The 13,635-nt window shown below is 52.6% G+C and overlaps 1 protein-coding gene across 3 annotated transcripts in view; it reads right to left on the bottom strand.

Annotated features, from left to right (window-relative positions):
• Window positions 1-684: 684 nt before the first annotated feature.
• The window catches only part of PAX5 (paired box 5), a 202,320-nt gene continuing 189,369 nt past the window's right edge, over window positions 685-13,635 (bottom strand). Inside the window, exons 10-11 of one of the 3 annotated variants that reach the window (XR_010130152.1) lie at window positions 7,148-8,047; window positions 696-3,807 (exon numbers count right to left, since the gene is read on the bottom strand). Coding sequence is in view for 2 of the 3 variants with exons in the window: in XM_004048026.5 (XP_004048074.1) it covers window positions 7,971-8,047 (77 nt within the window). In the remaining variant the exon portion in view is untranslated. Of the gene's footprint in view, window positions 8,048-13,635 lie in introns of all 3 variants that reach the window. The other 2 variants (XM_004048026.5, XM_019034203.4) reach the window with 2 other exon arrangements.

Below are 13,635 nucleotides of genomic sequence, written 5' to 3'. Positions count from 1 at the left end.
CAAGGTGAAAAGCACGTATGGGATGGGGGCGGTGGCTCATGCCTGTAATTCCAGCACTTTGGGGGTGCTGATGCAGGAGGAAGGCTTAAGGCCAGGAGTTTGAAGTCAGCCTGGGCAACATAGTGAGAGCCTGTTTCTACAAAAAGTTTTAAAAAATTAGCTGATAATATGTTAGTTTGTAAGTAGGGAAAAATTATTTTAAAAACTAGCTGGGCTTGGTGGTGAACGCCTGTAGTCCTAGCTACTTGAGAGGCTGAGGAAAGAGGGTGGCTTGAACCCAGGAGTTCAAGGTTGCAGTGAGCTATGATTGTGCCATTGATAGCAGAGTCCTTGTTGGCCCTGTTCACTTCTGTGTCCCCAGTGCTGGGGACAGAATAGATGCTCAATCAGTGTGTGCTGAATGAATGAATGAGGTGGGAATTACCATTTGGGAACTGAAGAAGTTGACATTAAATCACAGCTAGGAGTCAAATCCAGAGTGGAGGCTCACCCATGACTCAACCTGCCAAGCCTGGGGACATCTCAAGGGTGGATTCTGTGCCTGCTGCCCCCTGCCCAGGGCACAGCCCAATTCTGCAACATAGATTTGTTTTGACAAAACAATCAAATCCATGCATGACTACGGTACAGTCAAAGTTGTCAAAGATCATCCTCAAACTAGTAAAAACAAACAAGATCAAATTCTTTTTCTGAACTTAAAAAATTACTTTTATTTTAGGAACCAATAAAATTATGGCAAATATTTACAAATAATTATCTCACATAAAGGTTACATAAAATCAATTCTTCACAAGTAACAGCCACTCATGAAAAGACACACAGATATTGAAACTACGCCAATCTTATTGCATGTTTCTCCAACTAATCTAAAATAAAGGTGTTGCAGTCAACCATTTAACTTAAAAGGAAGCCACAAATTTCAGGTTTGACAAGGAAAAAAAAGTAAAAAAAAAAATTAAATCAAAACCCCACCCCTGTTTTCTCCCAAGTCCCACCCCTAGACCTGCCCTCCTCCCCAAAAAAGAAAAATATGTCCAACATCTTTGGCAAATTGGCACTGCTGTAATTACATTCAAATATTATTACACACAAAAGCAACACACGTCACTAAGAAAAAAACCACCAATATTTCAAGTCAGTTATTTTCTACTAGAAAAAAAGAATACAAAACATACACATTTTTTAAGAAGCATTTTTTTTTTCAATCCGTTGGAGACAGATCATCTCCCACTTTCAAAGGCAATTCAATTGTGGTTTCTGTTGTTGGTTTTTTTGTATTTTTTTGTATTTTTTTTTTTCACAAGTAAGCGTCTATGCAGGCATCACAAACTTTGGCGGATACAGTAGATATGTATTTCTTTGATGCTGAAAGATCAGTCCCTAAGACAAAATCAAATGTCTCAAAGAATTAAAAGCAAAATGCATGTGTCTTCCTGGCAAAGGTTTCCATTTGCAATGTAATCTGCATTTCTACAAATACTCAATGTCCAAGGCCACTAGAGGGTGAAAAACCAGGGCAGCGTCTTCCAGCAGGAGTCAGGGCAAACCCAGAGCCAAAACTCCATCCTCAGCCCAACCTTGGAGGCCCAGCAGCTGGGGCTGAGAAGTGGGGCCCAGGCAACGCCAGGCCCTCACTGCCCGCCACCCTCTGTTGTGCTGGGGGCTTGGGGCCAGGGGATGGGCCTGCCTCTTCCTGAGCCCCAGGACAGGCTGCTGCCGGGTCTGCTCACCTTCTCTGACCCAAGTCGAAGACAGCAGGCAAGAATTGGCATGGGGAGACTCAGTGCTGTTTCTGAGTTTCAAGTATGTCTGAGGTGTAGGGGAGTGAGTGTGTGTGTGTGTGTGTGTGTGTGTTTACATGCTCGTGCACCTTATGGAGGGGAAGGCCAGATTCTGAGGCTCTGAACTTTTTGCAGAGTATTTAAAATAGACTCAGGATTTATTTATTTTCTTTTTAGCTTTATAGCAATTAATTGGCTATTGATTGGTTGGAATGTTCAACTCTCCATTTCCTCAAATACAATAAAATAGTTTCATTAAAATGTATTCATGCTTGAAAAGAAGGGCGCCATTAAATGGTTTCCTTTCTGTTCCACTCCAAGGGAAATGCGCCATTTGTAAATCAAAAATCCATCATCCAAAATCACTTGTTCTTAATGATGCCTTTGGAGAAGATGAGGGACGTGGCCACAGGCATGGTGATTTTGGGGACAAGGGCGACCAGCGGCCATAGCCACAGGGTCACAGGGTGGGGGGGGGGGTCAGGGCAGGTGAGGCTGGTGTGGCCTCCTCCTGCCAGGCCTCAGAGTCGGGGAGGGGATGCATGACTGCCAAGTCACCCCCACCCTGCTGTTTCACCTGCTTCCCTCCCTGGGCCCCGATCAGCCACCGGAAGCTGATGGGTGGGTGGGTTTGTGCCTCTGTCTCTCCTGCCACAGGCCAAGTACCCTACCTGAGATGACTCCTTTGAGGCTTCGCTGATTGTCCCTCAGTAGATATTAATAGGTAAGCAGCTGCGTTTTCTCCTTATGTTGCTCAGGGGTCTAAGATGTGGGAACAAGAATTTCTGGGCTTTCTGAATGGTGGCTACGTTTACCCATCTTGGAGATGAGCTAAAGGGGACCCCTTGGATTGAAACTCTAGAATGGCAGTGACATGATTCTGAGGTTCCCTTCAATCCTGGGGTGCCCAGGAATGGAGCCTCAGTGCTGAGGAATTACCAGAAAAGGAAAGACAGGCTGGTGCCTGCCTGCTCCTGGCCGGCAGCTCATTTCAGAGAAGCTGTTGCCTCATCAGGGGAGCAGGCAGGCAAGGGGCTCACAGCCTGGCCTCTGCAGAGGCCCTTGGGACCTGGCGCCACACGAGGTGCAGCCGAGCTGACAGTGGGGAAGTGCACATCAGCACTGTGGTTCCCCCATGAATATGCAAGAGGGAACCCTGAGGTTTGGGGCAACAGGGGACAACAGGGGCAAGGGGCTGAAGGGGCTGCTGGGAGGTGGGGCACGCCGTGGGCTAGGAGTCGTGGCCTGACTGTCCAACTTTCCAATAATGCATTTTATTACCTTTTAAGAAATGTACTTGCCTCGGACCTCTCCGAGGCCAAAAGAACGAAAGAAATAGTTTCCCCAGGAGAGCTGGTATGTGGCTGGGAACCATCAGAGCAGCCTCTCGATGGGTGACAAGGCCAAGGCTGCAGAACTGGCCTCGTAGTGGGACCACCGTGGAGCTGGTCTAGCTCAGAGCCCTGTGGGATCCACCCATGCCTGCCTGGGCCTGGCCTGGCCGTGGGGCAGGAGTTGGTTTCCACCCTCCCGGGAAGCTGTATCTTAGACTCCCCTCCTGGGAAGCTATATTTCAGACTCATCATGTTTCTAGGGCTGTGTCAGGGTGCTTGGTTGGTTTTTAAGATTTGCTTCCCTGGCTTGGAGCTCAATTCTGGCTGAATGTCATGAGGAGGGGGTGGCTGGAGCCACTGGCTGCCAAGGCTGGGCAGTCGTTCTGGGGCGTGACTTCTGGTAAATGGATTTCACCCCTCAGTGCCCTGTGGCCACATCTGAGTCTCTTCCCTGCACATGTGAAAGGTGCCCAAGCAGCAGTGACCTCCCCTGAAAACCCAGCAGCTCCCCAGTCCCGTCCCCAGCGCCTCTGACCTCCCACCCAACTCCATCTTCAAAGCGCAAGGCTTGCAAGAGCCCAAGATGAGGCCTGGGAGAGTGGCAGGCTCTGGGCGTGCCCGTTTCTACCCCTGCCTTGCTGGACACCCTGAAGCACATCTCTCACCTCTCTGGGCTCCCATCTCCTCCAAATCTGCAACAAAGGACAGGAGGTGAATGAGCAAGGGGGCAATTGACAGGCATTGGGGCTCACAGGCTGGTGCCCAGTGGGTCAAATTTGGCCCATGGACATTTTTCTTTAGGCCGACAGAACATTTTACAAGTTTTCATACTTGAATGCCACTCAGGGGGGCAGGCACACTTCTGGGCATCTCGGGCACTGCTGCACCGTACTGTGTGGTGCCCTGCCCGAGTGGCAAGGCTACACCACCCCGTTCACCCAGGAAGCAATTCATTCAGGGGACTTGAGATTGTGATCTGTGTTTCCAGGGGCTGTGGACACCCTGGTGGCCCTGGCTTGGGCACTCCTGCATACTGTCACAGCCAGGCCTGGAGCCTGTTCCAAAGTGGGAAGGCAAAGAAAGGGAAGTGGGGGACAGCACATGACCCTGGCACCTGGACCCCTGGAGTCAGGGCTGGACCCATGTCCAGGCCTGGTCAGGGATTATGGTGTGGCCTTGAATTGACTCTGATACCCTCTGAACCTCAGGGACAGCTGGGAAAGAGTCTGGATGAAACCTCAGAAGCGCTGTTGTGGATTTGGTCAAAGACTCCGCAGGTTTCAACGTTCTTAGGAAACAAAGCCGCCAACCTCCAGGCCCCTAGGTCAGGCCAGCCTCTGGGTCCCTGTTCTTTCTTGCCTGATTGTGGGTCTGGGGGATTTCTAGGGAATGGGGGTGGGGGAGTGTCTTTAAGCCATACACTCCCATGACAGGAGCACAACTCGGTGGAGAGAGAATGGGGCCTGGAGATCTGAGAATTCACTTCGCCTCTATGTTGCCGTGTGAGCCCCAAATGTCAATTTCCCCATCTATAAAGTAGGCATCATGCTCGTTGCTCCACAGAGTGGTCGAGGATTGCAAAGCACCGTACAATGTCAGTTATGGAAGGGCTAGCCTTAACTAAGGTGCCTTGGGAAAGGGATGTTGGGTTTGATATATCATCCAATTTTTTTAGGTTGGAGCTAGACTAATGGTATGAGAAATTTTCATAAAATCCACAATGTCCTTTTCCAAAAGTCAGAGCTCGAACACAGGGAAGAAGGCCCATGGAGAAATGCCCCAGGCCTTCTGCCACGATGCTGGTGAGGCCCCGGACTTGTGTTTTCCATTCAGAATTCTCTGGCATCTACTCAACGGCTTGTGTCCTTTGGAGCCATCCTCACCAAGCTCCCAGGCAGCTCCGCCGGACCACGAGGTGCTGTGAATTGGTGAGAGCGGGCGTGTGTGTGTGAGAACATCCGTGTGCATCCATGTGCGCTTGTGCTTCTGCCTGGCAGCCCAGGAGTCAAGTGGTTGTCTCACAAATACAAAACCAATCTGAGGACCAGCAAAGCCTCAGGTGAGAGCGGAAAGGTATGGGGGGAGCTCATTACAGGGCAAGAAGAGCAACAGGATGGGGAGAGGGGGCCGCTGTGAGCCAGGTGGGCTTTGCCGAGGAAGGATGCTGCATGCCTCAGGCAGCTGGTTCAGGGGAGGCTGACCTCCTCCCAACAGCCTGGAACCATGAGGAGGGCAGGATCCAAAGATGTGGGTACACATCATTCCAAAAGAAGGGTGACGGGGCAGAGGCTCAAGAAGTCTGTGCTGAAGACCCCTGACCCCACCACTTCCTGCTAAATGGAGGGAGGCAGGGAGAGAGGTGCCAGGTAACATACCTTCTCCTACCTTACCTGACAGGTGGAAGCTGCAGCCAGCTCACCCTGGCTCCTGGAGGTGGACTCTGGCCCCAACTACCTCCCTTCTTTGCCCCACAGGTTCTGGGTGGGGGCGGGGGTGCGTGTGCCTGCTGTGAGCTCGCTGGGCTCCATCCCTGGCCTGGGTGACCAGGCTTCCTTGGCAATTCTTACAGACTGAGTGTCTAGGGCATGGGGCCCAGAACCATCTCTCACTGCTCTTACTGTCAACTCTCCTCAGGAATAGGAGATGTGGATAGACCAGGGTGACGGGGAACACCATGGGTTGGGGGTCAGGAGCCCGAGTCCCAGCCCCACCCCCACCAGTCACTGCTTGAGGACTCCACCTTGCTGAGCCTTAGTTTTCTCTTCTGTTCCACCACCCCGTGGGGGACTTAGGGAACAAAATACTTAGTGGTGGCCAGAGGAAGTCTGCTTTGTCTCCCTGCATGGTCCTGGCCTTCCCCAAGCTGGGCCTCAGTTTCCCACAAGGGAAGTTGGGCTAGGTCTTTTTCCAGGCTCTTCTGATTCCCGCCCCTCCGAGTGTTCTTGTTTCCCACTTGGTCCAAATATTAGTGGTCCTCAGGTGCCCACCCCCATCTGCTTGCTTGGAAGTGGAGGGCCTGCCCCAGATGATCCTGTCACAGCCCCGGCTCCCTGGAGAGAGAAGGGGAAGGAAAGAGCTGTGGGGTGGCCCTACAGATGACCCTGCTGCACCAAGGCAGCCAAGGCTCAAAGAGGTGCAGGGTTTTGTCTGAGGTCCCACAGCAAAGACATGTGGCCAGGACCAGGACAAGACCTGCCTGGCCTGCTGATCCCAAGTCCAGTCTCTCTCTGCCCTGGCTCTCTGCCATCCTGGTGACATACAGATATGGGGGACACTGTCACCTAAGAAGGCCAAGCCCCCTCTCATCACTGTCATTCAGCCCAGGTTTGGACAAGGGCTCTACCTGGCTGTTCTGACTTGACAAGAGAGACTATGCAAGGAATTAAGGCCCCAGGTAAAGAGATGATGGCACCTGGCACCCCCATGTCAAAATCACTCCCAGGTCACACAGCAGCTCCTCACTGCTCTCCTGCCCCTCCCCCAGGAGGCCTTCCTCTGTCCCCCAGATCTTCCCTGCTGGCTTCCTCTGACCACCCTAGCCCACAGTGAGTTCTCCAAGCTCCCTCTCCAAGTTCCCGTGGCCCTTGGCCGTGGCCCTGACCATCGCGGCCCCTTAGATCAACAGGTGGGCATGCATTGTGCGAAATTAGGCATCTGCCCCAGCCCCAGCACCTCCATGCCCAGCTGCCTGCTAAGCTCCACGAGGATGGGGAGGGTCTGCCCCGAGAGGATGCTCAGAAGTTCTGGCTGTAGGCTGTTTGTGATCTGGGTGTGGGGGAAAGTCCTCTGTGTTAATTATTGTCTACATCACCGGAACAGGCTTGCCCAGAATCCACTTGCTGGGGTCCTGGAGGGTGGGTGAAGTGTCCATGGCAGGTGTCCGAAGTGACCTGAACCTGGGCATGCCTCAGAAAACACAGTTCCAGGGGCTGAGGGAGTAGGGAGAGCCTCAGGCCCCTCCTTGGCTGGGATCAGATGATCTCCTGCGTCCCATCCAGCCCTCACATTCAAAGTCCACAATGTAATCAATACCTCGGATGACATTCTGCTTCGGAAAAGTAGCTGAGGAATCTCCCAGACAGTTTTCTTTGAGTTCTTTGATCTGGAAAAGAGCTGCTCATACTGCATCGGTCCCAGAGAAATGGAGGCAGGAAACCAGGACATCTCCCCAAAGTGTGCTCCTCTTGGAGAGGGGCCTCAGGGGTAGCCTGCAGCACAACCAGCCCAGTAAGACTCCTCGTGAAGATACTAAAGAAGGAGGGATGAGCAGGAGGCTGGGGCCCAAGGGCAGCATCCTCCATCTCGAGGACAGCTCTGAGCGCACCTGCCAGGGTCACCCAGGGCAGAGAGGATGCTCTGCCACAGGTCTAAGATGTCCAGTGATGCACCAAGAGTGCGAGATGCATCATGGGTGGAGCAGTCTTCTCAGTCGGACCTTCAGGCCCACAGAAAAGCAAGAAGGTATTTACATGGGTGCTGCTGAAGCAACGAAAGCAAGCTCTCCTTCCCAGGCTGGGGTGGTTATGATGGATGGATAGTCAGACAGCTGGGGGACAGGCAGGCTGGGCTGGGGCTGCGGTTATTTGCAGGACAGTCTATTGGTTTGCAGAGACCCAGTGGCCATCGGGAGAAGCTCATAGATTGGCTTTTAGAAATAGACAAGCATCCAGAAGTCCAACGGCCCCACCAAAGGGCCCCAGAGTCCCTGGAGGAAGAGAGGAGGAGGGGAGCTTCAGGCAAGTGGGGGATGCTGGGGGACGGTCTCATGGGCTCCTCTGGCTATCTTCAGGAGGGCTGGGTGGCTGTCACCCTCCATATGTGCCATCAGTGTTTGGTGCCCGCCTGGCTCCAAGGGTCAGTGACGGTCATAGGCAGTGGCGGCTGCAGGTGGGGCGGCTCCTCGGGCGGCAGCGCTATAATAGTAGGGGGAGCCTGGAAGAGACGGGAGAGAGCACTGAGGTCAGATCCGGGGTCCCCTTTCCACCAGTCTCCTCCACTTCTGTCCTTTCTTCCCCTCACTCAGTCCGGGCCACCATCCTCTCTCACCAAGATCTCTGTCCCAGTCTGTTCCCCAGATGGCAAGTCCCATCAGGGCCACAACCTGCTCACAAGATTTCGAGGCTCTTCGCCATCTAGAGCTGGGGTCCGGAGCCTGGGGCCCTTGGGTCCAATCCTCCCAGCTGCCCGTTTTAGTGAATAACATTTTACTGGAACACAGTCTTGCCTATGAATGTAGGCATTGCCCATTACTGCTTTACTGCTATTATGACAGAGTTGGATAGTTGCAACAGAGACACTGTGGCCTGCAAAGCCTAAAATATTTACTCTCTGGCTCTTTATAGAAATCACTTGCCAACCCCCCACCTAGAAGATAAAAACATGAAAAGCATTCCCTTTGTTTGGCCTGCAGGTGCTCTGTGAGCTATCCCCAGCCAGCATCTCTGAATTCATTTCCCTCAGGGAAGGCCCCTCCTGCCCACATTCATATATCATGCTTAAGCTGGATGAAACTCCTTGCAGCTGTCTCATATATACACAATGCGAACAGATGAGCACATCCTCTGTGCCTGGCCCTGCTAGGGCCTGTGCGTGTATTATCTCATTTAAACCTATGGGGTAGGCACAGTTTAGCTCATGCTAGCATACTCTCCTGCCTCTGTGCCTTTCCCCACAATGTGCTTCCTGCCTGGAACTCTTGGCCTGCACCCTCACCCCTTTTCCCATCTGTTAAACTTCTATGCCTCTTTCAAATCTCAGAGCCCTGTCTCCTCCTCTGGGAAGCCCCCTGCCCTGAGCTCACACTCCCCTGTAGTCTGTCCCTATGCTATGGGAAAGACTTCTTTCTGCACTTCCCCCATCCCCGGATGGAGAGCCCCCAAAAGGCAGAGGCTGGGTTCTGCTCTTCCTGGGAGTCTGTCCCCGGTTCCAGCCTGGAGCCATATGTGGCACCTGCTTGGCTGGATTGGACATGTAAACGAACCAATTTTGCTGAGTGAGCAAACAATAGCGAAGACACCCCCTGCCCATTCATTCATTAACTCATTCATTCACCACTCATTTCCTGACCCTGCTGGGGGCAGGGCTGGGCAATAATGGGGCAAACGCCAGCCTGACACAGGTTAATATTCAGAGCAGGAAGGGGATCCAAGGTCAGAAAGAAGCTCTGGACAGTGCAAGATGGTTCTAGCAAGTTGGCTTTTGGATTAGGGAGAGTCAACCTGTACCATAACTGGGGGCTGAGTCCTGGAGTCTGCCAGAGTAGGGGTGACACTTTGGGATGCACCACCTCTCCTCCTCATTCAGCCCTGATGAGCCGATGTACTGCTCCCTCCCCATCCCCCCAAGGAGGCAGTATGGCAGTGGAGGAGCTAGTACCTTGCTGTGCTGTTCCAGACAGCACAAACACCAACCCCATGCCTAAGTACTCCCTGAGATGGGTTTTCTTCTGCCACCTCTTCTGTCACCTCCCTGGCTGCAGTCCCGACTCAGAGACCCCTGTCAGCTTTCTTCTGTTCTCTCTTCTGAGGGATGGGGACAGCCACCCATGGAGTGTCTGCAGTGCCTGCCCTTCACCCTGCCTGCAGGTGAGCCCAGAGGAAGGCAGGTGTGTGTGCATGAGAGGGGCATGGCACGAAGGCAGGGCAATCACAGGGTCTGCCCTACACACCGGCCCCAAAGGACAGGAAACGGAAGTAGAGTCTTCTCCTTGGAGGATCCCTGGCTTGACCCTCTAAGCCCTCAACCCCAGCCACCTCTCGCCCTGGACTCTGACCCACTCCCTCAAAGCCAGGCTAGACCCTCCAGCGGGCCTCCGCGTGAGAGCTTGCATTTACTGTGAAAAATGAAAACATCACCTCACAAAGCACTCTGTCTTCCTGGCGCCCATTAAACCTCCATCTAGAATAAACTTGTCCTTTCTTCTGTCATTTTCCCTCTCTAATTCACATTATCGTCAATTTACTGCTTGACACAGTCATTCCCGGTTCTGCTTTCTCTCTAATCCCTTCACATCGGTCACAGGCACTCCTATTCTAATCCTAATTGACCACAGCCGGCCTTTCTTCCTGCCGGGACCGCAGCCCCCTTGCCACCCTGGGGCCCTGGTGGGATGCTGAGTCACAGTTGCCCTGGCTGAGGTACATTCTCCTGAGAAGTCAAAGTGCCCCAATCCTTCTGCTTCATCTCCTGGCATCGCTGATCCTCACCTTGGCCATTCCTGGGAAGGAGGCTTCAGCCAGACTGGACGAGGTGTGGGCAGCACATGCGAGGGTGTGTGCGAGTGGGAGTGGGGATGTGAGCATGTGTCTGTGTGTGTATGTGCGTGTATGTGTGCATGTGTGTGTGAGTGTATCAGTGTGTGAGCATGTGTCTGTGTGTGCATGTGTGTGAGTGTATCAGTGTGTGCCTGTGTGTGTGCCTGTGTGTGTGCATGTGTATGAGTGTGTGTGAGTGTGAGCGTGCATCTGTGTGTGCATGTGTGTGTGAGTGTATCAGTGTGTGAGCGTGTGTGTGCCTGTGTGTGTGTGCCTGTGTATGAGTGTGAGTGTGTGTGTGAGTGTGAGTGTATGAGTGTGAGCGTGCATCTGTGTGTGTGTGCCTGTGTATGAGTGTGTGTGTGAGTGTGAGTGTATGAGTGTGAGCGTGCATCTGTGTGTGTGCATGTGTATGAGTGTGTGTGTGAGTGTGTGTGTGAGTGTGAGTGTATGAGTGTGAGCGTGCATCTGTGTGTGTGCATGTGTATGAGTGTGTGTGTGTGAGTGTGAGTGTATGAGTGTGAGCGTGCATCTGTGTGTGTGTGCATGTGTGTGTGTGCATGTGCATGTGTATGAGTGTGTGTGTGTGAGTGTGAGTGTATGAGTGTGAGCGTGCATCTGTGTGTGTGTGCCTGTGTATGAGTGTGTGTGTGAGTGTGAGTGTATGAGTGTGAGCGTGCATCTGTGTGTGTGTGCATGTGTGTGTGTAGGGTCTCGCCTGTTCCACAGAGCCCACCAATCTAACAGGAGCACCAAGGGACCTCCGGACAGGTTTCCATGCCCTGGCGCCCTCCCCAGATGTCACGAATAATCCTTCTAGGTCTCCCTGCCCTGGGGTATTCTCTCAGGCCACACTGAAGACACTGTGGGGCAGGGCGGGCCGGGAGAGGTGAACGGGCCTGGAGCTATTTGCAAGGCTGTGGGTTGGGGAGGCAGCAATCTCACCCATCTTCAGGAAGGTGAGATCACTGCTTCCTCCGCCCTGCACATCTCAAGAGAGCATGCATGCAGCTCCTGTTGGAATGAGGCTGCAGGGATGACTATCCTCAATTTACATCCGAGGCAACTGAGGCCCAGGCCTGCCTAGGCTCCTCCAGGTTATAGACTTGGGCAGTGCAGGCACCATTTCTCATGTTTGTTTCTGGCCAATATCGTTTGTGCTCTTCCTGTGTTTGTAGAGATTCTGCAGTAGGAGGCCTGCTTCTTTGAGCCAGAAGTCAGAACTCATCCTCCCAGCTTCCCTTGCTGCTAGGGCACAGGTGTGTTTCGTGGGCTCTGCCAATTAGACTTTCTTGTATATGACCTTGATTGAGAAGGTAGCCACTTGAAGCAGTGGGCTGGGGGACTCCATCTGTTGGGAGTTAGTGGCAAAGGCATCCAGCTTTGTGTGGGGGCAGGACAGAGCTTCTGGTGTCCAGTTCCGAGCACCCTGGGAAAAGTTACAGTGGAGTGGAGCTGCAGGCTGGGTGCTGGCTGGCAGCAGGGCTGTTGATGCTAGTGCAACTCTAGTTATGTGGTGGGTGTTGTCCTGGCTGTGTCCCATGCCTACCTCTTTTTGTCCTCCTGGAGATTCTAGGGGTCCCAAATATCCCTTAATAAATTCATTTTCTGCTTAAGCCAGTCAGAGTGGATTCTGTTGTTTGAAACTGAAAGTCTGACAGATACAGATAGTAACCTGCTTTCAAAGCTGGACCAGAGCCAGTCTCATCACTCACACACAGGTCTGAGTATTCAGGACTCAGGACTCCCAAGGCCTGTTTCTACAGAGGGGTGAGGCCTCTTTTCCTGGCTTGCTGTTGCTCAAACTGTGAATCAGTCAGGGAGAGTAGAGTACCACATCACATACTGGTTCCAGAAATAGGCTCTGGTGTCAGGGTGACCTGAATTTAAATCCTCCTTCTGCCACCTGAATGCTGTGTGACCTCAGGTGAATAACTTCACCTTTCTGAGCCTCATTGTCCTCTTCCGTATAATAGAGATAATAATATGTGCTCTGTAGGGTTGCTGAGAGGATGAAATCAGATAGCCCATGTGAAAAGAGTTTTGGGTGCCTGGTACAATTAGCAAGTGCTCATGTAGATGAATGGAGTTTTGCTTCCTTTTCCTCCTCTCCATGCTGTCTCTGGCCCCCTAAAGGTACTGAGCACTTCCCAGCCAGACACCCCTGCCTGAGGCTCCCACCCACAGCCTGTGAGCTCCCTGGGACAGAGTGTGCATCTTTTCCACAACAGGCACACAGCCCAAGCCTAACAATTGGGGCTGTGAACTAGATTTCACTCCAGCTTGAGTAGCAAAAGCCTCGGATGTGGTCTAGTCCTGCCCTCCCCTCCCTATCTCCTCAGACCTACACAGTCAGGTCCAAACTCCCCAGCCTGGCCTTCAAGGGGCCGCTCTGTGCACACTCCACAGATAGTCCCACCTCCTACACCAAGCCTTTGCCACACGTGCCTGAGACGTTTCTTCTAATTTCTCTGCTTCTTGAATTCCCAGGCAAATAAATGACAGCCACTATCAACCTCCAGGACACCTTGTAAAAATGAGAAAAAGGTGTCCCTTTTGAGAAGGTGCAGCCCCGTGCCAGGGCTCAGGGTTTTGTGCCATGCATGGGCTGGGGTTCAGCTCCCACTTGTCCCCTTAGGCAGTGCAGTCATGTGTGGCAGCCCTGGGCCACCATGGCCTCCTTGGGGTCACCTCTCCATCAGAAGGAACCTCTCCCACAGGCCAGTGTCCAGGTCTCCTGTGTGCCATATCCCCTGGGGTCTCCCAGCAGGACTGGGATCAGGCCTCTGCCTGAGGCAGATTTCCTGGGAAGGACTCCCAGGTTTGGGCCTCAAGACTCATCTCCCTACCCCAACCCCTGCTGGAAGACACTGGTTCAGGGAGCCCACAGCCAGCCCATGCCTCCTGTTTCCTGAGACAGACATCTGGGTCAACTCAAATAGTCCATTTAAGAAAAAAACATTAGGTAAGCGGATATCTTGGTTCGATACTTAGAACTAATTTTGACCAAAACCAAAAAAGGAGTCTGAGAAGAGATCAATCTGCAGATTCTGCCCCTCTTGGAGACCACAGATAATAAGAAGCTAGGAGTCTTCTGCAAGGCTTGCAGTCTCCTTGCACAGGGACCTGCAGCACTAATGGGAATTGTTTTTTATTGAATCCCCAAGTCATGCATGACACACCAAAATCCTTTGGACAGCCCAAGGTCCCAAGAGCATGGAATGGTAGTAGCAAGAGAAAAGTGGTTTCCATACTGTGTGTCTGTCC

Source organism: Gorilla gorilla, chromosome 13 (genome assembly GCF_029281585.2).
Source record: "Gorilla gorilla gorilla isolate KB3781 chromosome 13, NHGRI_mGorGor1-v2.1_pri, whole genome shotgun sequence".
NCBI classification, from domain to species: domain Eukaryota; kingdom Metazoa; phylum Chordata; class Mammalia; order Primates; family Hominidae; genus Gorilla; species Gorilla gorilla.
The sequence above is the reverse complement of the archived record's forward strand: the minus strand, read 5'-3'. Positions and strand labels throughout refer to the sequence as shown.